This window comes from Falco naumanni, chromosome 3 (assembly GCF_017639655.2).
Source record: "Falco naumanni isolate bFalNau1 chromosome 3, bFalNau1.pat, whole genome shotgun sequence".
In the NCBI taxonomy this organism is placed as follows: domain Eukaryota; kingdom Metazoa; phylum Chordata; class Aves; order Falconiformes; family Falconidae; genus Falco; species Falco naumanni.
In genome coordinates this window covers 118352260-118379169 of record NC_054056.1, presented here as the reverse complement: position 1 = coordinate 118379169, position 26910 = coordinate 118352260, and the positions used below count along the sequence as shown (strand labels likewise).

The following is a 26910-nucleotide window of genomic DNA, read 5'->3' as shown; positions in this document are numbered from 1 at the left end:
GAGGGGGAGGGGGGAGACAGTACAAATAACCAGTGACTTTTGAAACTTTAGGCTTTAAAGGCAAGAAACCACTGCTGAATCTGCCACATTCATCTGCACGGACTGCATATCTGCTTTTTAGAAGGCTTGAAAGTCAATTGCTGAAGCTTGAAAATAACACATTCTTCAGCAGAGCAATACTCGTGCAGACCGCCCATTTTTACTATTGAGCTAAAATAAACCTACTTTAAGATGTGCAAAACCCAACATTTTCGAGGCACAAACCCTTTCAATGCATCATCTTTTTCTTATTTAAATACTTGAAGAAACTTGGTTTAGTTTTGAAATGTTATGTTTAGCATACTTATATTTGGAATAAATGCAGATTTTACATTTAGGATAATTTCTAAAGGAGACACTATTATTTTTAAATTGCTTGATCAAAAATTTCAGAATGTTTTCTTCCTCAACATGACTTGTGATTAAAGCTGCACATTTCTGAGATGAATCCTTTATCTTAACCATGCCTTTTGACATTTTGAATTCACCTCATGGAAAAAACTGCCTCTCTACCCATACATAGATTCAGTGTTGATAAAAGGCAAGATGTCCTATTAATTTCCTTGTATGAAATATCCTAACATAAACGCAGTCTCTTAGTGCTGTATTGCTCTATAAACTAAAGTTCATTTCTCAGACATGCTGAAATGTGAGATGATAAAATAGCTCACCCACTTAGAATTAGCAGAAAGTTTTCTCTTTGCTTTCTTAAATACTTGATGTTTTGTTAAAACAAACAGAATCTATGCTTTTTGTAATGTTTATTTCTGTTTCTAAACCCTGCCAGTTCTCTAAGAGTGCTGTTCAGTTAAAAAATTTGCATCTGAAAATAATTCTATGCTTCAGAAATTTAGGTGACAAAATACTAATTTGTTGTGTCACCTGTGTAGCTGACACTTGATATATTTATTCCAAATATTAATCCAGATGATAAAATTCCCTGATTAAAGTATGAGACATCATGATAGGACCACCACATCGTTTTTCATCAGTGCAGAGCAGGAGGAAATAGTTGTCTGGATGCAATTTACGTACCGAGTTAGTGTAAATCTCTATTTGATGTTTAGAGCAGTGGTGGATTTTAAAGGACTTGGAAGTTTGAACCTTACATTAGACTGAAGGCAGCAAGGACCACTGTGTGGGGAAATCAGAGACATGTAAGTAAACCTGGAAGAGAAGGGAGCTCTGTGAAGATTCAAATCACACCAGGGTGGGAGGTCTGAAAAGCCTGTATGATCTATTTAACCACAGAGCTGAAGTTCATTCTTGGCCTCAAGCAGCAGAAATACTGTGCTGGCTCTTTGCATCTGAACAACTGGATTCTGCTTTGCTGAGGCCTTCAGGTGGCCACTGAAGATGAAGTTTTGTGTCTCAGACTCACTGCCTAGGGGAAGAGACTTGTGGAATGTGTTGGTGCTTACAGGCCCTTCCTAGTTTTGGCTTTCTCCACTGGCCAGGTCTCAGTACTGGGCTGGGATGCTGTTCAACACCTCCAAGACTGTGGCCTACCCCACCGCTATCTGTGTGAGCTGCCCCAGCTTCTGGAGGGGAGAAGGGAAGGTGTGCTGCATAGTTCAGGGTCTGCAATGGAAGATCTCCCAGTTGCAAATAAGTCTTCAGCTTCCATCCTTTGAGTCATTTATGAAAGGCCTTGACTGGATAAGGATTGAGATGTGCCCCCAGAAGCAGCATGTCAGTCAGAGATATCTCTGGTTTACTCCTTTTCATCTCTGTTTCTTTCTTCTTTTTTTCTTGGAATATCACAGAATTAGTTCTGTTTAGATTGTGGATTAACAATTCTTAAATTGTCTAACCATTTCTTCTGCTCTCACAGCTAATGAGGTTTTCTAAGATAACTCATCCCCAAAATAACTTCTCTAACAGTAAGGTCCCCTCAAGATATAATTTGTATCTGTCAAGTATGCTTTATTCTATATATAAAATACATATTTGCTTTCAGATTACTTTAATAAGCTTTGAAAACTAAACCATGTGTTTGCTAAAGCATGACTCTCCCCCCTTTTCTCATGCTTCAAAAGCAGTAAGCTTATCTTCACTTAATGGAGGCAGAAATTACTTTTCAAAAAGTTATTAAAACTAATGACTGCAATTTCGTACTGTTCCACAAGTCATGGTGCTGTTTCTTCTTGCTCTAATGAGCAACTAACTGCAAATGCTTGTTTTGACTTGCATTAAGAAACCATTTACAAGAAAAGGTTTTTCTTTTCATAATCAAAGTAGAATTATTTTACCGGGAACTTACTTGAGATATGCAAACATTAATAAAGATATTAGGATCACTAATTGTTTATTAAAAACAAGCACAAACAGTTAAGGAATATATCAGACACATAATTAACCCTTCAGATTAGGTCTTAGGTGCAAAGTAGTCACAGTTCAATGTTTAATTTATAGGAAAAGGCATTCAGTGTGGGTGATCATGAACTTGTATAGCACAATACAAACACGGGTTACAACAACATTCTTCATTTTCTGATACTCCTACTTTCATTTTTGCACATCACAATTTAAATCATGCTAATTTTTTCTTGTCACCTAATGTCAGATATTCCATTTTATGAAAAAACATTGAACTGTGTACATGAAACACCTCTAATCACCAACCAAAAGAGTTAATGTGTAATGGCAGTCACAGCTACTTTTTCTTGACTTCTCTGGAACAAACATTGCACCTTACCTCCCCTGCCTTATATGAGATAGATGAAGAAAGAACTGCATTCCTTGGCTGTCTTTGGCTTTCTGCACTTTTAGACAATAACCCAATTTAATTGACTAAAATTAGATGGAACACTGCTACAAACTAATACAGATTAGCCTGGCAGGCAATAACCTCTCTTAAATACTTTGTATTACTTGCAAGTAGATTTTTCAGGCCAGGTTTTCAAAAATATTTGCCTATTTGAAAAGTTTTGAAAATTGTTAATGTGATATATGGATGGGAGAAACAAAGGAAATCTGGACACAAATCAAAGTCCTAAGTAATTTCTTCAGTTATATGCCATGCAAAATAGTTTTTTTCTTAATGTTCACTCACCAAAACAATCTCCTTGGCCTGTATGGTAAACAGCTAGGCAAGCTGATAAGCAAGCAGCTATCCATGGCTGCAGTACATGAGAATGAGGCATGGCGTCTAAAAACAGAACTTGGGAAAAAAACCTGACTGCAGCTGTCACTAATAAAGAATAATTGTCTCTCAAAACAGTAATGCATGTAAGTGGTATGTAGACTACTGCAAAACACCACAGAGGAAATTAAAATTTATACTTTTCCTGAGATTTCGCTAAGTCTTCAACAATGTAATTCATCATCATATACTTCATAAAGCTGCTAATATTTAAGTAAACCTCATCTACACTGTTCTGGTTTCCATCATTCTCCACTCTTTCAGGTGGTGCAGGAAATCAAAATAAAACAGCTAATCCCAACTGTTTCTGACCAGCATTATTTCTCCTAGTGTTTTGACCAATGATCATTGTGTGCTTATGGGTAAACTTGAAAGTAAACATGTTTTAAGGATATATTTTTAAGATAAGCACCTGCAGTCTTTCATCTTGTATCTGTAGCCTGGAAATCAATGAATGGCTGTGTATTCATAACTTCTATGAATCGCTGTCCCTAAATTTATACAGTAGCCTAAAAACTTATGGAAGACAGTGGATCATAAACCAGCTCAGCCAAGGAGCTTAATTATACAAATGTGCTACTGTGAGATGGCATATTCATTTTGCCCATTCCTGTAGCTGTTCGTGACTGAGTCATGCAGATTCAGCCCACTGTATGCTGCAGGTAGACACCACACGGTGACTTTAACGAGCCAGGCTGCTGAAGAGCACCAGAGGCAAAAGCTGGATAAATCCACTCAGAAAGGCATTTCTAGAGTTTAGCTTTAAGATATGTCTGCATTAGGTCAGCCCTGCAGAACTGATGCTGAGACCAATGAAGTAGGTGTTGTTATGAGCTGCGCAAGAGCAAGCAGAGAGGAAAATTTGTTCATTATAAGCCAAAAGCATGCTGCATCAGTTATGGTATCTATTCAAAGACAGGAACCTAATTTCATGGGGGTTGAAAACCTGCATGGCAGCAGCTGAAGACAGTGCACAACAAGCTTTGTTCTCTCTCCTTCTCACTGCTGAAAAAGTCACCAGTCACTTGTCTTTAAGGAAACCCACCTTGCTAAATATGCTTAGGAGTACGAATGAAATGTACATATTTTTTTAATGAATATATATCTATATGTGCATATGTATATATGCTACATGGTTTATTTATGTTCATACAACCTGACTCAGTAGAAGCTAATGTGCAGCCTTGATGACCTAAGCGACCAAACCGCAGTGGCTACAGGGCTCCCCTTTGCTTCAGCTGGGGCACACAGCCCATTCCCTTCCCACAATGTAGACAGGATGCTGCCAACATGCAGAACATACAGTAAGTAGTCAAAGATTCCTATATAATCTGTTGGTCCTGCACCATGGATGGAGTTCTTGCTGTTCAGATTTGGTTGGCAAACACCAAGGGAATGCCTGATACAGGCTTCAGCTTCCTCTCTGCTGAATTCTTGAAAACTACTTCTTTTTTTTGGGCTCTGTTGCTGCAAACATCTAGTGGGAAGCAAACATCTAGTGGGAAGCAAACTTGTAGTGGGAAGCAAACATCGCTAATGCTGTCAGTTCCCATGGTTTTATTGTAAATCCTGTAAAATTTAATAAAAAGGCCACATGCACTGGAAGATAAATGCTACCTCTTATATATTTTATTACTGAATATCACAGATTTTACTTTATAAATTTACATAATGGTTTTCAAAATATATTCTCAGTTCTCATAAGATCCTACAAACCTGATAAGGAAACACTCATGAACTGCACCTATTTTGTATTTGTTCCTATTGGTGAGGTAGGAGTTTATTCACTATTTTATAACACCCTTGTTTTGTTGTAATACTGCTTTAATAGGGGTGTCTTACTAAAACATGTACAGCAATTTAATTAGTCCTATCCCAGCCATCCCCTTACTGAGAGTGATCAGTGGCATAAGAACAAAAAGAACATTATGGCCTGTTTGCCTTTAAGGTCAGTCCCATTAAACGATGCTGTCTTGCAGACCTATGAAATCAATTAAGAAGTACTTGCGAAGATAGCCAAGGAAAAGCTGTTTAAAGCCTTAACAATTTAAATACCCCTTGTCTTGATGTTAGCCCTATAAAGCTATTAGACTCCAGTCTGGATTGCATTAGTACTATGAAAGTCAGCTGCTAATCCTGTAACCACACTGCCTGCCTATCTCCTGCCCATGCTTTTACAGGAATTGTTTCTAGCACAGGTGAAAGAAGATAGGACACTGAAGATGTATCAGGCAGAAGAACATACTAATCTGAATAAAAAGTACAGAAAATAGTTGAGCTTCTTCCTTAAATAATATAGACATCCCTGGTTCAATGCAGAATAGGAGTAGTTTGGTTTTTTTATTTTTTGTTGAGGGGTTTTTGCCCCTAGAAAGTAAAATTTTAGCTGTCTTCATACTGAGAGCATTTCATTAGTGCAAGACTACTTATGCCAGAAACTACTGCAATTTGAGGACATTCCCAGAGAGCAAAGGAACTCCAGGGGATTCTGGATATGCTAAGGGCTAATTACACTGGAACAGGATGAAAAATAATATTTTTTTTCTTATTTGGAGATTTTTCACACTAAGAGGTTTTCCAAACCTGGACAACATTTATTTATTCATTTATTTCCCAAATAAATTTATTTATTCAGGTACTGAGCTTGGGAACTATTTTTCAAGCCATTTATTCATATTTTTTTATAGCTCTTTGCATTTTATACAAATATAATTTGCCTAATATTTTTGTACTGCCAATTGAACCAGACTTCCAAATTGGAAAATACATTTTTACTTAAATAAAAGATAACCTTTAATCCATGAAAGAATGTTAATCTCAAGAATTGTCAAATGTAAAAAGTAAAACTACCAAAATGTGATATCCAAGTTCAGGAACTCATTAATCAGGCACTCGCATTTTTAATTCCTTCATGCACAATATTAAGTCAAAAGGACTCTGTAAGTTATTCTCTAAAAGCTATTGTTAACATTGTGTATTCGGTTTGCATGGCAAGGTTTTAGTAGCGGGGGGGGCTACAAGGGTGCCTTCCATGAGAATCTGCTAGAAGCTTCCCCTGTGTCTAATACAGCCAATGTCAGTCGGCTCCAAGACTGACCAGCTGCTGGCCAAGGCCAAGACCAGTAGTGATGGTGGCAGCACCTCTGCAATAACGTATTTAAGAAGGTATGAAAAAACCTTTGCAGCAGCAACTGCAAGCGAAGAGACAATGAGAATATGTGAGAGCAACAACTCTGTAGATGCCAAGAAGAAGGATGGTGATGTGGTGCTCCAGGTGCTGGAGCCCATGGTGAGGTAGGCTGTCCCTCTACAGCCCATGGAGGTCCATGGTGGAGCAGATATCCACCTGCAGCCCATGGAGGACCCCACCCCAGAGCAGGTGGATGCCCGAAGGAGGATGTGACCCCATGGGAATCTCACACTGGAGCAGGCTCCTGGCAGGACCTGTGGTCCCGTGGGGAGAGGAGCCCAGGCTGGAGCAGGTTTGCTGGCAGGGCTTGTGCCGCCACAAGGGACCCATGCTGAAGCCAGCTGTGCCTGAAGGACTGCACCCCATGGAAGGGACCCACACTGGAACAGTTAGTGAAGAACTGTAGCCCCTGGGATGCTTCTTATGTTGGAGAAGTTCATGGAGGACTTTGTCTCCTGGGGGAGGGACCCCACGCTGGAGCAGGGGAAGTGTGAGAAGGAAGGAGCAACAGAGACATGTGATGAACTGACCACAATCCCCATTCCCTGTTCCCCTGCACCACTTGGAGGGAGGAGGTAGAGAAGTCAGGAGTTAAATTGAGCCTGGGAAAAAGGCGGGGGTGTGTGGGGGTGTAAGTCTTTTAAGATCTAGTTTTTATTATCTCATTATCCTAATCTGATTTTGATTATTAATAAATTACATTAATTTTCCAAAGTCAAGTCTGGTTTGCCCATGGTGGTAACTGGTCAGTGATCTCTCCCTGTCCTTATCTTGACCATAAGCCTTTTGTTACATTTTCTCTCCCCTGTCCTGCTGAGGAGAGTGCTAGAGAGGTTTTGGTGGGCACTTGGCATCCAGCTAGCATCAACCCACTACATACTGAAACAAATTTCATCCAGAAATTACTTAGAATAGTAAATCAACTCTTTCCATTGTCAGCAAGGAAAGCCACATACACAACAGAGTGCTCGCAGATAGGATGGTAAGAATTTCCTCTGCTCTTCTGACAGACACAAGCAGCAAAATCCTAGTCCAATTTAGTGCAAACCCATACCAGAACAGAGAGCTGAGCAGCCACTAACCATTAGGAAAATCCAGGTTTGGATCCAAATCCAGGCTCACCACTTCCCCACACACACTCTCCTCCTACATGCTGTCCCACTTCCAGTCATGTCACTTCTCTAGGACCTGCTTACCTGTCTGTCCTGCAATTGTAGCAAAGAGCCTGTGGGGAATCCTGGATGGGATCTTTAGTCCAGCTCTTATCTGGTAATACCTGGAGAGCAAGAATTAAAAATGACATGCTGTTAGATAGGTTGATCAAACATAAAATTCTGTGAGAACCCATCCTGGGCATCTGCACTCAAACAGAACTGCCCAAGAGAACAAGCATGCCCAGAAATACTAAGTCTTCTCTTCTGTTTTTTTGTTTTACCTATAGTGGGTTTATACTGATTTTAATCAGGCCCCCTCCTATTTTACAGCAGGCACAGTGGGCACAATGGCCTGGTGTATGACTAATGAGGAAAGATTGTGAAAAGCTCTTGGCTTCTTGTAGGGAAAAGAGACATAAAGAAATATCTACAATAAAAGACAGTGAGATCAGACAAGGAGTGACAAATTTAATACAAAACAAGGACAGAGGAAACTTCAGTGAAAAGACAACAAATGTGCTAAACTCACATCGAGGAAAATTCAATTTATACATGGTGATTATCATTCTGCTGACCCATATTGAGGCTACCAGATCATGAAAACATTACCATTAAACATAACTAAACCAGCTGTATTCTAGTGATTTGCTATTCCACAGGTGATCACTGTTAGATGAAGAAAGAAAAAGAAGACATCAGCAATTTCACCGGTTAAAGTATCACATGGTGCAGGTTACTTTCTAAAGTTTGCAAATATGAGCTCCGTCCAAGCAGAGAAAAACCCTCATCCCAGTCTTCCTTCATCACCACTTTCACGAACAAAGAATAAGAGGCAGTGTACAGTACCTAACCCACTACACTGTAGCTCAGCAATACCTCCACCTGTTTGCAGATCTCCCACTAACCTGCTGTAACACCATGTTCATGTCAATCCCACTTTCTCTGCATTTTCCCTCCTAAACCTTTTGTTTCTTTGTTTAAAAATTCTGTGTATTGCACAAGCGCTTGCAGATATTTTTAGCCTGATTTCTACCTAAGCTTCTAAATACAAAAATAAAAGTTAAATTAGAACTGTAAAGGTCTGCCCAACACCAAAAGATGCTCTGACACTTAGCAGATTTATTTCCTCAGAAGAGTAAAACCATATGTGGAAATGAACAGTTAAAGCAACTTGTTTTCTGTGTACTGCTGTATAAATATATATATATATGTACATATATAAATATATATGTACAGCTCATACAGGTTACACTTACCAATAAAATCTTTGCTAGGGGTGTAACATGGATAAACCAGATCTGTTGCTGCTAAGTTAAAAGCTGAAGAAAGGGGTTTGATGGGGAGAAAAAACCAACTTCAGAGGCAATTGTGTCATGGTCCTTCATAGCTGAAAGCTCACATTACCGTACCTACTCCAACTGGCAGATCCTTGCCAACTTGGATATAACACTAGCACAACCTTTGACATTTTTAGATATCTCTTTTAGGCAAGAATGTGGGTATGAAAACTCTCCATTTACATGTTAGTTTTCAGAAAAGAAGATCAAAGAAGCTCAGATTCTAAATACACACAGTATATCTAGTCAAAAACAATAGCAACTGAATCTAAACTGCCTGATCTTTCTCTCCCTTATGCTGCCCTTGCACTCTGGTAGGAGTTTTTAATTAATGCTATTGCTCCTGATTTCTTCCAGAACTGGTGCAAGAATTATGCTTAAGGCCCTTAGTATGTTCATTACAGTTATATGCAACACAGTATTTTAACTGGCAAAAATACCCTAATTGGACTACCCATACAATCCAATCACTTCTAAATAACAGCAACATGGTATTAAAGAAGGATTGCCACAGTAGTGTAACAGGACACTCCTTGGAATGCAGATATTAATGTTTTACTCTGTGTCTCTTCCACTAGACTTACTTCTAAAAATAACATCCTATAACTGTCTGGTTACCTCTTTTAGATTTTGGTGCTTAACTGGTGGGTTATCCTTGGCTAAAGGTCAAATTGACATCCACATGCTCTCTCACTCCCTCTCATCAACAGGACAGCAGGAGAAAACAACATAAAACCCAGAATGATATAAGGACAGGGAGATCACTTACCAGTTACTGTCATAGGCAAAACAGACTTAACTTGGTGGATATTAATTTGATTTATTTACTACCAGGTAGTAAGAAACAAAACCAAACATTAAAACATCTCCCACTACCCCACCCCTTTCTTCCTAGGCTCAGCTTCACTTGCTGACTTGTCTCCTTCCAAGCAGCTCAGAGGGATGGGAGTTACAGTACATTACAGCCCCTTTCTGCCACTCTGTCCTCATCACACATTCCCTGCTCCAACGTGTACCCTTCCACAGGCTGCCTTTTCTTCAGGAAATATCTAACTGGCTAACTACTGACACACTGTGATAATGTCTGTCTTCCCTCATCATACGCTTCATGTTCAGAAGCATCTCAAGGAGCCCTGAATACTGTCATTAGGAAACTGATTTCCAGTGGCATGGCTGGTGCTCCAGATTAAGTCACGTAAAACTAGGGAGGCTATACATAGGTGCCTAAGGTGCCGGTTTCAATGACCATGTAGTCGAAACTCTCAGTAGACTTAGAGACATTCAACTCCTAAAAGAGGATGCTGGACAGACCTTAGCTTCACTCATTCCCCAGACCAGAACTGCTGATTACAATAGAACCTTGGACATCCAAACTACATGAAGATCCCTCAATACTGGTGACTTCATAACAAGGTTATTTCCACCCATATTTCCTTTGCAAAATGGACTAGGTGTAATGACATAAAGGAGCTAGGTCTTCATCTTGTTCTAACCTTTCCCTGTTCATCTCCGTAATTTGGGCAAATGTATTTGAACGTCAGAGAAACTGTAGAAGTCATAAATAGACATCTTCCTGTGTACTCACCAAGTTTAATGGCTCAAAACAAAAAATGCACAGGAAAGTCATAGAAACCTAAGGAACTCTCAGATTAAGGTTAAAGGTCCAGATGTAAAGAGAATCTGGAGACTAGTAAGATCTGCAATATTAAGGAATGCAGCCAAAAATGCCACTTAGATCTTTTAAGCAATTGAACGTGTATTCATTCTTAATAAAAAGAATGACACTAATCAGTTAATAATAAACAATTTAATGCAGATTGTTTAGCACTTGATGCCAAAAGGTCTGGCCTTGATAATGCAATGGCATAAAATAACTCTGGTATACACCATCATGAAATTAGATACATTCCTCCTAAAGAAAGACTTTAGAGAGTGGTCCTATGCCCAGAAGAAACAAGAGGCTTCTGAATATCCTGTAGTTTCAATATCTGTGCAATTATGCATATGTGTGCATTTCACTGCCTTGCCCCTCAAGGTAGTGACACTGTTGCTCAAATAGATTAATGGCAGAGAAGGACACTGATGTAGAGGACTTCAGATTGAAGTCCCCCAACACCCCGGTGACGTTCATGGAAATTAACACACAGGGCAGTGAAAGTGTCAATGGCTCAAACCCAAAGATTAAATTAAAAATTAAATAAAAATAGAAATGCTCACAATTTTTTAGTTTATTCCTTTTAAAATTGAATAGCTTCCCTGAGAATCCTTGAGAACAAGTCATTTTTCAATGAAAGTTTCAGGGAAAATGTTAACTGCTCCAAAGAAGGTTATCAATATCACAAGCAGAATATGAGCAAAGAACAGCTTCACATTGGGTGGCCAGAAAAAGATAAAGACATCCTCATTTGAGTTTCACCAGAACTTTTGTTGTCCTGTTAAAATAAACAACCTGCACACAGGAGACCGAATAAAACCCATTACCTGGTTTGTTGGTGGGTTGGGTTTTTTTCCTATTTTTAAGCCACATATCAATAAGTAAGTAATAAGACATTTTAAGACAGGCAAATATTATCCATACCTCCTCAGAGCTTCCTCTGAGTCTTTGCAGGCAGGGAGAAATTGCCAAACAGTGACTTTGTGCCTAAGCAAAAGCATAAAAATTAATTTACTTGTTCCCACACCGTGAAGTTGAATGTTACTTCATAATAGTTTGTGCATTATGAGGAGGGTTTACCTGATTAAAATACAGGACACTGCAAGACACAGAGTCCCACATTTTCTTCAGCAGCAAACACAGATAAATAGCTTTGCTTCCCCAACCCATTGCCCTACGCACCTCTTGGTTGTGCCTGTATAAATTATAGTGAGACCAATATGTAAAACAGAACCATATCAATGTGAGTGCGAATAACAAAAACTCCACTCTTTTTGTCAGTACCTCTATGGAAATCCACACTGTTTTATAACTGAATACTATGCTCAGTCCCTGCTAACAGGATGGTAGATGGAAAATGGTTTTGACATGCTAAGACCACTCATTCTGTTACAGTGAGGTACTGGCTGAATAAGAAATGGTGTAAATCATGCTGAAATGCTACAGGTACAGCTGACCATACTCAGAATTAAGCAAACTGTCTCCAGCTGGCTCTAAATACTCTCATTAGCAAGTAGCCTCACAGGTTGATCATCCTCATCAGTGTCTTCCAATCCACCCAAGCAAGAAGGATCAGTTTAGTGGTCTGAGCTCTCTGAAAGTCTGCATGACCTCTTCTTACCCGAGTGAAACATTTGCTGTGTGGACTGTGTGGTAGCAGAGCTTTGAGGCTGGGTTGCTTCCTGGGTGGAGGCAATTGCACAGACATTGCTTGTCCCTCTTTGTGTAAGTAGCTGCTGTCTGCATTTCAGGCTTGGGAAAACAGCCTACAGACAAGGGCTTTATCTCTGTCCAGCTGAATGAACCTCTCCAAAATGATATAAGGCATGAGAAAGCTACAAAGAATAGGAACAGGAAAGTCAAAATCTATATCTAAAACTGGAAATTCAGGTTGAGGTAAACATTGCAAAAGCCACCAAAATAGTTACAGGAGGTCCTCCACCACATATGTGCAGAAAAGGACTGCCTCATAGTGATATGGGGCTGACAGTAATGATAATTGAGAAATAACAAGCTATTTTGCCTTTTTTTTTTTTTTTTAATGAAGAGCACAAATAGGAAGGCCAAAGGGAAGGAGTACAAAGCTTTGAAAAAGATCACCACCAAGGTAGCTTGCTTAGTGGAGACGAAGATGGAGAATGAACTACACTTGGTAACAGGTTTACACCAAATCCAAGAAAACCATTAGGGTACAGAAGGGATGGTGATGAGCAGGAGCTAAACAATCATTTTGTAAAGGGGCTGAAAGAGACATCACTATGGGTCCCTGAGCATGGCACCAGAAAAACATAAAGCTTTATGGTAGGTTTTGAAGGAAAGAATAATTGGGAAACAAATAAGAAGTTACAATTCCTGTTTTGCTACAATTAGGCTAAGTCTGGCTCATTAGAGTAGGCTAGGTAGTACCTCTCTTTGAGTAGTTGGTTTGTGGTGGGGTTTTTTTGTTTTGTTTTGGTTTTTTTTTTTTCTTTTTAAAGACAACAGCAGTACAGAAAAGCTTATTTAGACTTCAGTAAAGTAGGGAGACCACGGAAAACTGCCAGCTAATGTGGAACAGGCGCTGTGAAGGGAAGATCAGGAAACAGCAAGCTGATTTTAAGAAAAGAACTAAAGGAACTTGGCACACTTAACTCAGCAAAACACAGAGCAATCAGATCCCCTCTCCATCTATAAATACATGGGGACTAAAAACATCAGGAAGGAAGAAGAGTGAGGTACAAGTACAACATTGGCACCAGAACAACCACGTATAAACTGCACATGAATAAATGCAATTTAGGCATAAGAAGTTGTAGCTGGCAAAAGAGTAAGACTGTGAAACAACCTCCTAACAGAAACAGGAATGAAAAAGCCAATTTGCTTTTAGGGGAAGCTCATTAAATTTCCAAATGATTTATCTGACATGGATTCTTCTTATTTGCAGGACCAATGTTATTTATGTAGGAAGTGCATACCACTCCAAGCCCGTTCACTCTTGCAAGACAGGTTGCATGGGTCACCCTAGTAGCAATGAATTTGCCATCAGCACTAGCCATTTGTGAATTGCTCTTCCTTAAAAATAAATAGGTAACGTGAATATTCACTTTGTTTTCCTGTGCCCAGGCACATATTAATCCCTGATGACCTGTACTGACTCACCTAGCACGCTGACGTTAAAGCCTCCCACAGCAGCCTGACTCCACTGACAGAAGGGCTGGGTCACACAGCCTCCCCTTGCCTCTCCCTTCAAGGGGCAGAGCTACTGACACCTTTCAGTCTCTTGGCACTGCAGTGGTCAGACCTCCTCTCGGGAGCACCAAGATCACTCTCTGATGTTAAGTGCTCACTTAATGATCAGATAGGGTGCAGAGGGTAGAGGGTTTTTTTACCTCCCAATAATGACTGCATTATTATATTTCACTCATTGAAGAAATATTTAATTTTAGTAGAATAAAAAGTTTTAGCTTCAGATACCTCATCTTGCTATCTCTAGTGGTCTAACGATATCAGAGGGCAGTACCTAATCCCAAAGGATTTACATCAAAACCAACAGAGAGGCATGTCAAGGGAGCAGGCTGGTACCAGCCCTATTACTGACACTTTGGACTCCATCCTTCCCTTGCTTCCTCCTCTCAGATGAATGCTAGAGCACCTCAGCACTCATCTAGTCCTACAAGTAGCTGCCTATTCATCTCCCCCTGCCATTGACTGGTAATGACATTGTAAAGCCCAGGTTAAGAAGGGGTGACTAGTTTGAAAGAAGGAATTTGTTGGATCGTATTAATGCAATCACACTACTAAACCAAACCAGTCCCACCAGGAGCCCCAACAGATCAGAGTGCTTCTCCCTGATCATTCCTGCAGCATGGAAATGAAAAAGATTGACTCAATAACACTGTTGTGGGAGCCAGACAACTTCAAATCTGCATAGCTTCCACCTGCTTTGAATTACACCTGAACAGCTACAAGGCTTAAAAAATCATCCCAAATAAGGCTACATTTTAATAAACAACTGTTAAGGTAATACATACTTCAAACTAGCTGTATGCTGACCCTGATCGGTCATCCTGGAGTTTCTGTTGCTCCTGAGAGCAATGTTGGAGTTGCCCTCCAGCAGCTCCTGTCAGCAAAACTTCTTTGCTGTGTTACTGCTCCTGGGGAGCCAAGGCAGCACACAGTTCTGGAAGTCAATGACAAAAAAGCCTTGCAGGCAAGCAAAAAAGACAGATGTCTTCATGAAAACAGCATGAGAAGAGACCTCAAATTGCTACGCAAGACATTCACTGACCATAAGGAAAGTCTGAACTCAGGGTTTTCAGCTGGAAAAAACACATTCCCTCTCTAGAAACACTACCAGACCTTTCTGTCCTGCACTGATGATCCCCAGAACAGGATTCCCAAGTGTGTTATCATCTGAGAGCTGCCTGCTACATGTTCCAGAAGTTCATGCAGGACAGAGGAAACATCTGTGATCATCCAGGCTGATTCTCAGAAAAACAGTAAGCAGTAATTGCCCAAACACACTATTGTTCTCCATACAGACAGTAGGGGCTGAAACTTAAAAAAAAAAAAAAAAAAAAAAAAAAAAAAAAAAAAAAGCGCCTCACATTCAGTTAGCTTCATGCTGAAAATGTAAAAACTGAAAAGCAATACATATCTTGAAGATACAGGGAGAAAGCCTGGGTGAAGGAGGCAACCAGACCACTGTTGATTTTTCCTTTCAGTGAAACAAATCAGAGGAATAGTCATAAAAAATTCTGCAACTTTGCATCAAACAATGGAGGATTTCCCTTGCTTGTGGTAATGCTTTAGGTTACATATTTAAGAGTCAATAATATTCCACAGATCTATAATATGCATAACTCAAACAGCTGTGCACTGTATTAATCTATCCCTCCTTCCTTTACTGCCTAATTTGTACATACATGTTTAGGTGAGTTCTTTGGCAGGAATGCATGGGGAAAGGTCCTAATTTTACACCCAAGATTGCAGGCTTATAAATCAAGAATATAAAGTATCAGAGACATCATCGCATCGTTATATGAGCAAGTGCCGTGCACAGTGCCCGTGCGCATGAGGTAGCCCTACAAGCCCTTCCATCCCTGGATGCTGAAGAGCAGCCGGTGCCAGCGGCCCACAAACCGCCCCGCGCAAACGGTTTGTCAGCCACTGCGGCCTCGTGAGCGCCCCCCGCCGGAGCAGAGGCGGCCCCCGCTGCGGCTGACTGGCAAAACCTACGGCTGCAGCGCAACGCTTAGAGACCGGCGACTGGCCGCGGATACAGCCCGTTTCCGAGCTTCTAGGATATACCGGGTAGCGTATATGAAGGGCTGCAGCCCGGGGCAGGGCCCGCGCTGGAGCAGGGAGACGGGGCGGGAGGCAGGAGCGGGGCTGAGGGGCTCACACGGGCTGGCACACGGCCCAGACCTGCCCCATCCGGGGAAGAGAGGGGCCGGGAGCCCGGGGTGGGGGGAAGGTGGTGGGGAGACAGTTCTTTCTTGAGCCTCCTTTCCTCAGGCTCCAGACAAAGGCCAAGGAAAGGGTGGGAGGGAGGTGTTGGTTTAATGTTTATCTTTGTTACTACCAAAATGTATTTTAATTGGCAGTAAATTGAATTAACCTTCCCCAAATAAAGTCTGTTTTGCCTGTGATGGTAAGTGATGACCTTGTCCTTATCTCAACCCGTGAGCTTTTTCATCCTATTTTCTCCCCCTGTTCTGTTGAGGAGGAGTTGAATGAACAGCTGGGTGGGAGTCTGGCCCTTAGCCAAGGTTAACCCAGCACAGATACCCAACTTCTGCAATTACAAAAATATTTTTCTTTACATACAAGGGCAGAATATTTCATTTTGCAAGCATTTGCAAGCAAAGTGTATGCTACTGCGCCACAAAGAATCACATACAAACAGGGACATTTTGTTCATTGTTAGAGGAGCTGGAAGTAAACTGACTCTGAAAAGAATACAGGGTGGATTATTATAAAGCTCTTTTATTGTTTTAAATGCACTATTAAATTCAAAAAAATTGAAAATAATTCTTATTCTGTTGCATTCTAAAGTGATCAAAACCCCCCATAAAACTAAAATCTAAACTCTGAAACTACATTGCAAGCTTATTTCAAAACACGTGATGGTTCCTAAGAACCTACACACATCTACAAACACCGATTCAAACATTTTCTCAATCAAATGCTGTTTCAAGAAGCCTTTTTGATGCTCTACCACAGGCTCCTGGCAGGGTATAAAAGAGCCCCAGAGAAAAGGAGCGAGCATGTGTGGCACAGGGGCTACCAGGAGGCAGTAGGTGGTTGTTCACAGCAGCCATCACCATTCAATCCCATCAGCATTTCCTTCCCTCCTTTTTGGCAGTAGGAGGAACACCTTAGCCAGGGCACCTTCCCCTCACTTTGGAAGCCATTGGAGGTGGCAAAAGGAAAGCTTTCCTCAGCCATCAGTGCTCAGTCTCATACACAGACTGAACAAGGTGACAGGTCTATCTGGCAGCTTTCTCCGCGATGCCTACAGCTGCTGTGCCTGGGCAGGGCAACAGGTTAGTCAAACACAACCACAGCACTCCAGACACCACAGCCATTTGTCAGATCAAGTTTCTGTGATTGTCACCCCAGTTTTATTATTAGGGTCTTAACATTTTTATGAAGGTACATCTAAAGTGTAAGAGGAGGGCAATCCATACCCTCCTTGCAGTACAGTAAGTAATGTAGCCCTTTTTGCTAGTTAGAAGGCACAGTGGGTTTACTGAAAGTGAACTTCTCACCTACAAGGAGACTAGCATGCAGGCACAAGGAAGCATTACAAAGGGAGTTTGTGCATTCAATAAGAGGAAATAATTAAATTCCAAATGTATGGCAACCTCCTTTGATTTTTTATTCTGACAGAAAATCCTGTTTTAACAACAAATCCTGTCCAGTTCTGCAAACCTGAGAGGTACTTGGTGTGACTCATTCTCACCCAAGCAAACAGTATGCAAAGGTTCTCTGCATCTTCTGAAGGTGCTCAGGATCTCCCAGGATCAAACACTGTGTCCTAAGTCCAGGGTTTAGGGCTGGAAGCTCTCAACAGCCAAATGCTCTGGGTACAACATGGTAAAGGTACAAACAAATTTTGGTGAATGAACACAAGTTAACAGGACAGCTCCCGTATTTCAGTGCATTACTGAATCGGAGCCTACACTTGCCACTTGATGCTTTTGAGGCAAGGCTTTCATTCGGATCCAGGTAAGCCACAACCTCTATCAATTTTATACTTCTATCTTCTTGTAGATTTCATCAGATCATCTCTTCCTTTTAGAAACTTGTAACCCTACAGGCCAAAAAAGCTCCAGCCCTTGCATCTCTGCAGCTATCTGACAATTAAACCAACCAGCATTCTTTACATCTCCTTTTATGCTCACCTCAGGGGCTCTTGCCCTTTTATGCTCATCAAAGCAGCAATGCTGCTTATTTGGTCCCATATCCATACTCTTAAAGCAATTTGCCCTTTACTTCCCTCTCAGATAGCATAGTAAAGCAGGGATGAAGAGGAGTGGGAAGTAGCATGATGAACAGCAGAATAAAATAAAAGAAACATTCTTTATTGTTAGAAAAGAAAGACAGGGGAAGGAAAGGGTAGAAATATTAGGACCCAAATAAGGATATGAGCACTTATATCCTTGTCTCAAAGCAATAAGAAACCTTGAAAACATAGTTTAATTTAGTGTCACAGTCAAGTAGTAAGCTTTTTCAATCTGCTCTTACAATATACAAACAGCTAGAGATCAAGAGATTTTATGCTCTTTAACTAAAGCATCTGGAAAACCTTACACTGTGATAATCTCAGAGAGATAAGTAATCCTTAACTGTTCTGGTGCAAACAAGAGGCACTCTATAGCAATCCTTTAATAGACATGAGAAGAGCTGAATATTCCTGAAGGTCATTCTTTCCCTTTCTTAATTCAAACTTTTATATTACATCTTTTTTACTAGAGTAAGACAAATATGGTGTCTCATGAGAGTTCTAAAGTGTTTTTGTAATGCCTGTAGACTGAAATGGACAAGCAGATTTGGAGATACTGTTATTTACACTAAATTTTCTTAAGTTTTATATCCCACTTCTAGAAACAGCAGACAACAGAAAATGATAGCCAGGAAATGGCTTCTCAGAGGCCACTGCTTTAAAAATTATACAAATATTTTCATATCTCAGAGCTTCTATCATAATCCTAGGACAAGTTACGACACTTAGTCCATCCAGCAGATCCCAAAATTCTGTTGTCACTAAATTAGTCAGTTCAAATATCTGGAAGTCTCATACAAGTTGCACACTTCCTGTGACGGAAGAAAGTCACACAGATAGGTCAAGTTGCATGCTCTCAGCTTAAGATTTGATTTGTCCCATGGCTATGCCTGTATCTCAGGCAGTTTCAGGATGGTGTCCTAGCCCATGATGCCAGCCAGCCATGGCTCTAGTACTGATCTACCATCACTGGACTGTTTCAGTCATTGCTGACTGGCTGGTAGAACAAGGGAAGGAGAGGAATCACATGAGCATACTGCAATTGGAAAGTGCCTCCCACCAAGGCCCAAAATTTACAGGAGCCAAGAGGGAATTCACACTTAACTGCTGCCTCTTCTACCCATAGCAATTTGGTGTTACAGTCCCTGCTTCACATCACTGACCCAACACATCAGGTCTCTACCCTGCTCAGGTGCATCAGCAGGTGCAAAGTTGAAGCATCTGGCAATAGCACACAGCACACTTCACAAGGATGATGCAGTGATGCATAAAACTGAGCCCAGAGATGGCAGATTGGTACCAGAGCAAAAAGAAATTCAGAACAGCCACCCATTGTAAACTCAGCATTTCTGTCTGGGTCCAGCTGAATTCTTAAGGTGCCCATCAGAAAACAGAAATTTATCCCAGAAGTACAAAGACACTATTTCTGTGGTTCGTGCTGAAAAGAAGCTTTATTTGTTCTTGTTGGGTATTTTTGGAGGGAGGATATATTTTTTTTGCATTCAAATCCAATAATCATAGAATATCTCAAGTTGGAAGGAATCCATAAGGATCATCAAGTCCAACGCTCTGCTCCTCACAGGACTACCTAAAATTAAATCTTATGACTAGAAGCATCATCCAGACACTCCTTGAACTCTAACAGCCATTTCCTAAGATGTGTCAGGTGGGTTCCAGAGAGGAATTTCATCCTGTTCTCTTTTGAAGCCTGATTCCATGAACTCATTAAACTCGATTTTCTTCTGTTAAAGAGAATGAGGTTGTAATGGTTAAGCTCTTCTCAAAATGAAGTTCCGAATTCAAAGAGACAGCCTTATTTATGAGGGTAACTCCTATGAGATGTAAACACAGATTAAGACATGACTCTGTCATATATATAACAAATAAAGAAATAATAATAAAAAAGAGGCAGTATTCCTATTCTAAAAGACTAAAGATCTCAGTACAGAATCAGAAACAAACATTCAAACAACAGCTAGGAAATGTATGCTTTTCAGTGTTTCATGATTTGAATGTAGAGCAAAAACTGTATAGTTTTTGTACAAACAGAGCATTAGTTTTTTGACATTTTACATATCCTGTACAATTCCACAAGACAATAAAAAAAGTTATATGCCCCAAAACTGTAAAAGAAATAATGCAACCCCTTGACTGCTGTTATAAATATGTTCTATGACTGGAAGTAAAATTTTTAGCAAAGGAGAAATTACAGCTTTAGTGTCAGGCAGGAAAGGACCATTCGAGTTCTCTCTCAAATGAAAAAATAGGATGTAGGACATGAAGAACAACTGCATAAAAATCAGGACTTGGCTAAGTAATAATTGGAGCCTGTGTATCTAAACAAGCAAATTCTGGTCCTTGAAAAACAGCTTGAAAAACTGTGGCAATTAATGGATAAGTAAGCTATAGAAAGGAAATATTAATGGGATGCAAGAAATGAAGGAACTGGTAGAACAGTTAAAACTTACAGTAACATCAAAGACTTTAGGAATGCTTAGAGAACACAAAGCAGAAAAAAAGTAGAAGATGGATGAATGCAATAAGTTTTTATTAGAAAAAGATGCAAAATCATCAAGAATTTACAGCTTGTGACAAAGACAGAAACTGGTGGCACAGTTACAAGACCTGGAGAAGAGAGATACTGAAGTCTCAAAGACTGCAAGGTAGTTGGAACAACAATTATAAAAAGATTAAGAAAGTGAAAACAGAATTAAAACAAAATGAAGACAAATAACAACAGCAACAGTACAATAACCTGATTCAGATGTCTGCTCTACTGTTTAAATTGGATGATAGAAGGTATGGTGTACCTACAGAAAACAGATCTGATCAAGTGCTAAAGGAACAGTTAGAGGCAGAAGAGGAAGCACTTCTGACGAAAGAGAACGAAGCATTATTAGACCAAACAGAACCACAGAAATGTAATTCGATCAGTAAAAATTAGGACATATCACAGCTGAACTTGCAGCTAGAGATGCAGGAAAACAACAGGCCAACATCACTCAGCTTCAGTCAAAGGAAGCACACCTGAAGGCGGACCCAGGTGTTGTGGGTTAACCTGGGCCCGCTGCCAGAACTCGCCCAGCCTCCCTCACTCCAGGGCTTCAACAGAACAAGGGGAGGGGAAGACAAAAAAAGCTCTTGGGTCAAGGCAAAGTCAGGGAAATCACTTAGCAGTTACCACTGCAGGCAAAACAGACTTTATTTAGATAAAATTAAGTTCCTGATATTTAAAAGTTGAATACAATGTTGAGGGGGGGGGAAACGAAATCACTTTACCCCCACCAACTCCTTTTTCCTAGGCTCAGCCAGCCACTCTTTCACACCTGACTTGTCTTCCCGCTTTTTTCCCAGGCTCAACCTTACGCCTTTGCTCCCAGCGCCTCCACCTCCTTCTCCCTGCCACATGGCACAGGTGATGGGGGTCGCTGTCAGTTTGTCCCTGACCCTCTCAGGCCCGCAGCCTGCCCCGTCTCCCTGCTCCAGCGCGGGCCCTGCCCCGGGCTGCAGCCCTTCAGGGACCCCCTGCTCCCGCCGGGGCTCTCCAGGGCCGCAGCTCCTGCAGGAAAGAGCCCCCAGCTGCGGCCTGGGGCCCTCCCCGGGCTGCGGGCTGGGGCTCTGCCCCGGCGGGGGCTCGCCAGGGCTGCAGGGGAGCCCTGCTCCGGGCCTGCGGCACCCCCTGCCCTCCTCCTGCTGCGGCCTGGGGCTGCCTCTGCTGCTGCTCCCCCCTCGGCTGCCTCCTCCTCTGCCTGGGCCGCCTCTGGCCCTTGCCCAAACCTGTTGCCCCCCTCCCCGGCGCCCCCGGCTTGGCTGAGGGGCTCAGCTGTGCCCTGCGGGGGGGCGCTGGGGCCGGCTGGGGCCGGACCGGGGCAGCCCCGGCCTCGCCTCACAGAGGCCCCCAGCCCCGCTACCCGGTATATCCTAGAAGCTCGGAAACGGGCTGGATCCGCGGCCAGCCGCCGGTCTCTAAGCGTTGCGCTGCAGCCGTAGGTTTTGCCAGTCAGCAGCAGCGGGGGCCGCCTCTGCTCCGGCGGGGGGCGCTCACGAGGCCGCAGTGGCTGACAAACCGTTTGCGCGGGGCGGTTTGTGGGCCGCTGGCACCGGCTGCTCTTCAGCATCCAGGGATGGAAGGGCTTGTAGGGCTACCTCATGCGCACGGGCACTGTGCACGGCACTTGCTCATATAACGATGTGACAATGCCGCTGCTACTCCATAGTCTAATTCATCAGTCTTTCCTCACAGGTCAGGTTCTCCAGCCCTGCTCTGATCACCGTCATGGCCCTCCTTTGGACTCTTTTGAGTCTGTATCTTTCCTGAATAGCGAGGACAGAACTGAGCACAGCAGTCCAGCTTGGGCCTGACAAGGGCTGAGCAGCGTGGGGTGATCACATCTCTGTCTCTGCTAGTAATGTCCCAGCGGGTGCAGCCCAGGATCCAATTTGCCTTCGCTGCTGCAGCAGCTCGCTGCTGACCCCTGCTCAGCTGGTTGTCCACCAGGACCCCCATGTCCCTTTCAGCGAGGCTGTTCCCCAGCCACCACAGGTGCTGGCCTGTACTGGGCTCTTTGGTTGGGTCATCCCAGGTGCAGGACTTTGCACTTGTCTTTGTGAAACTTCATACAGTTGTTGCTCACCCGCTGTTCCAGCCTGCCCAGGTCTCTCTGTAAGATGGTTTTCCCTTCTGACATGTCCACCTCACCACCCAGCTTGGTGCCATCAGCAAACCTGGTGAGGCTGCTGTCAATCCGATCACCCAGATCATTTGGAGATGTTGAACAGTGTGGGGCCCTTTATGAATCCCTGGGTGACCCCACATGTGACAGGCTGCCAGTCTGAGAAAACACATTGATCACCACCCTCTGGGTGCAGCTTGCTAGCCAGTTTCTCACAGACCCACCATCCAGTCTGTACCTTCTCAGCTTGTCTAGGCAGAAGCTGTGGGAAACGGTGTTGAACACTTTGCTGAAGTTCAGTATCTCATCTGCTCAGTCAAGCTCTGTGCAGACTCATTGCAGGGGAGACAGTGCTGCTACACTTGTCTGCAGTTTTTCTGTAACCTAAGTCAAACCATATCTAGGTCCAGTTCCCTCCCATATGTGAGATCATCTGCATCTTTTTCTCTTCTCTGTGGTTATCCATATGGTATTATTTTCATCCCTGCTGAGGCTGTTCCTGTTCTCACTGAATAAAAAATTCAACTGGATCTCAGATCAGCTTTGTATGTTAAGCATTAGCAGAAGTAAGAATAAAAACTGAGGACTCAACTGACATAGGTGAATTCTCTGTGGCAGAGCTACAAATTCATATTTCTCTTAGCCTTTTTCCTATTTCAGAATACAAGGACTCACCTAACTTGTTCCATACATTCACTATATATCATATAAAGTGGACTTGTAAATTCCAGTCTGGAAATCAAAGCACCTAAACATTTGCTGTGATAACACTAAACACCATCAGACTCAAGCCTCTCTGTGGATCTGGATCTTCATGTCAGCGTTTAAGGGACTAATGACAGATATGTGAATTTTTTTATCAAACATGAGATCCTCCAAAGGGAGCCAGGACTCCTTATACTTCTATCACAGGCAAGTGTAAAAAGAATCTCAGATGATACCTCAGCCAGCAAACTTGGTGTTTCATTATAGTGGAGTAAATGTTAATTTCATCTAGATAATAATTCTAGCAATAGCCTGATCTTACGAATATGCTCTTCCCATCAGGAGCATCACAAGAGTATGGATGGACGTCGATGAAGTAATCCTAATCTGTTTATTCTTTCTCCACCCAACTAAACTGGCATTCTACCTTTAGACAATTAAAGCCTCACTGGCTCACTTTAACTGTTTTCCTACAAATAGCAAAGATTAGTGACAGCCAGGACTTTTAGTGCCTCAATTTAGTGTATTTTGTACCTTGCTAATTTGGTTAGCAGAGAATCTTGTGAAATACAGGATGCCATCTGACACTGGGCTAATCTTTGGACCGGACCATCCTAAAAGCACATTGTTGATCTGCAGGCAGTTCAGAGGCTCGACTATCAACTAATGTCTGCAGGGCTAGAAGCGGTGCAACAAGTCAAGAATAACCTATCATTTCTTTCAAGGAGGGAAGCATTAGGAGCTGAGAACGGTGGCAGATTTTAATGACTTCTTCCTAGCAAGAAGATACAATAGAAGGACAAAATGTTATCCATCAGCTGAAAAGAGTATGAAAGTAATCTAGGTGCTACAAAAGCTTGAGTGAGTTTGAAATTCTGTTAGGAATTTCTCTCAGAGTTCATAAAAAGTTATGGCAATGTCAAGACAGGAAAGCAGAGTCAGCTACAGGAACTCAGTTAAACCATGGAACAGGGATTTCCAGAAACTTGCGTCATTTGCATGTTATCTGAAATGGCATATAATATATTGTGCATCACAGACTACTAGTACTCTTGATTGTTTTCCATCTTACTGGGATGCCACATAATCACAGACAGGACAAGTGAAGGAAGACAGAACCAACATGGAACTTTTTCCAATAACTTTTTTCTAATTGGAAAAATGTTCTTAAAGAAAAATATTTGATCTAAAGTGCTAACATGTCAATGAAACAGTTTTATCTTGTTCTTATAAGGCCATTGGTGAGATCTGCTAGAAAATCACACATATCCATACCTTTTTTTCAAACTAATGGGAAAGCTGGATGCCTGTTGTGACTCATAATGCAATTTGAATTCAAATTTGAGCGTAGCATGTATCACAGACCAAGGATTTTCAGAGAAACCCTGTGTAGAAATGAGTTTGACAGCTTTAAGTAATGAAACAAAAATTGGCAGAAGCTCAGGTTAGATTAAAAAAAAAAAAGTTTCTTACCTTTCAATGTATACAGACCTATCGACTTCATTCTCTGAAATACTTTCTACTGGTTTATTCTCTAAAAATTGCCGATGTATGCAGCCTTTCAATAACTCCATAAGGTAGGGGAGCACAGGTGTATTTTCTTTATCTGAACATAGTTAGGGCAAGCCCTAAGTAGATTTGTTCTTCCCAAACTGGTAATGTTACCTACTGGCTTAAATTACCCATTTACTAAAATCTGAATGCTTATGTACTGTGCCCATTGCCAAAAGTAAGAACTTGAGACCAGTATGTTTTCTGTTAAGTGATTTAGCCTACTTTCTTTGTCCAGTGGTTGAACAAGCCATAGCTGCTCTTATCTGAGAATCTTCCAACCAGTCACTTTTCTTAAGCTCTAGTAGGTCTATTACATCAATTTATTTCTCTCCACTGCTTCAAAAAGTTTATCTTGTGTTGAGGACATGTGAGTCCTGGCAATATCTAAACCAAAGAGAATATATTCAACTGGTCAGCAAAAAAAAATCACCAAATAAATGAAAAATTCACAGCTTCCTCAGCACTTTTGGTGTTGGCTGGTTGCAGACATCACTCTAAACAGTCACATTATAAACTGACTTCTCATTTGTTGCAGGACATCATTATAAAGATTTATCATGCATAGCCAAACAGGAACAAGAGGTTACTAAAGAACAGATCGTTTTTCAGCTGCATTTTATTTGTAATACCTTTTCTTGGCAGATGTTATCCCCACAAATGAACGAATGTTCTGAAATAACAAAGTGGACATGGATTGATGGGAGAAATTGATCTCCGTTTATTAATGTACTTCTGCTGCAGCAAGCACATTAAGTAATTAAAGTGCTAAAAAAGATCTTCCCATCCAGACACACAATATACTGAATTCCCCTAATGCAAGGACAAAGGCCAACCATTTTTTTTCCATTGCATCTCAAGTGCACCTTGTCGGCGGTATACACACCATATAGTTCGATTGCATCCATAGAATTAAACTATTCAGTTACAGAAATGGTTATAATCTCAAGGCAACTCTAAAGAATGAAGTATCAAAAAAGAGTAATGATTTTGGGTTCCTAACATAAGGAACCCAGATCTTAAAAGGATATGATCTGGAGATGGTGTATAGTTTTCCATTCTGAAGATTAGACTTTGGGGTGTTTTAAGCTGAATACAAAAATTTCTGGAAAATAAAAGTCAGAGACACTCTGGAACAATTTTTTCCCATGCACAATGATGTTTTCTACTATCACAGCATCTGAGCATTTGAGATTGTACCCTGTTAAGAACAATCTTCTGAGATATTATTACTACTCCCATGTTTGTAGAGAAGATGATTGCTGATGAGCTGCTCATATTGCTGATGAGTAAAAGGCTGTTCAAGCCCACCTCAAGAAATTTCCCGAACTCATTACTCACTGCAACAAATAATAACAGCCATAGATCATTTGGGTTTGAAACAGTTACATTAAAATGCACCTCACAAAACTGTGCTAAAGCGTGTGGACAGTATTGCAAAGAGACAGGATTTCTTCACATATAGGGCAGGGCAATAGACCTGAACTACGTCTCCTAGCCACTAAGCAGTGCTTCGTCTCTGAAAATGATGGGCAAGGGGCACTAAGTTAGATACATAACAGAGAAAATTTACTTGTGTGATTTTTTTCTTCGACCTTAGTTTGCATGGCAATGTGAAATTTTTCACATACATTTCCCAGCAGTCATTAATACAGAGTTAAAGTCAGGCATGTCCAATATCAGAGGGAAAATTCTGGACAACATGGTTATTTAAAACAAACACATGTTGGAGAGCCCAGAAATGTTATATTAATTTGAGAGCTTATGAGAACTCCAGATGTCATCACTTCTCAACCCATACGGGCCAGATTCACCATTTGTTCTGCTCCTGTTTGGTGTCCATGTAGCACAACAAGAACTAGCTAAGTCATATGTCGAGAAAATGTGCTCACTTCAGTCACACTTCACACATGGGATGGCAGCTGATTTTTCTTGGTCATGAACACTAGAATGATAGCTAGTCACTAAAACAA

The 26910-nt window shown here is 41.4% G+C and overlaps 1 protein-coding gene across 2 annotated transcripts in view; it reads right to left on the bottom strand.

Annotated features, from left to right (window-relative positions):
• Positions 1 to 26910, bottom strand: part of FAM135B (family with sequence similarity 135 member B) — a 165310-nt gene that overhangs the window by 116329 nt on the left and 22071 nt on the right. For both annotated transcript variants that reach the window (XM_040588336.1, XM_040588335.1), the window contains exon 3: positions 7571 to 7650. In XM_040588336.1, coding sequence (XP_040444270.1) covers positions 7571 to 7650 — 80 coding nt within the window. The remainder of the gene's footprint in view (positions 1 to 7570; positions 7651 to 26910) is intronic.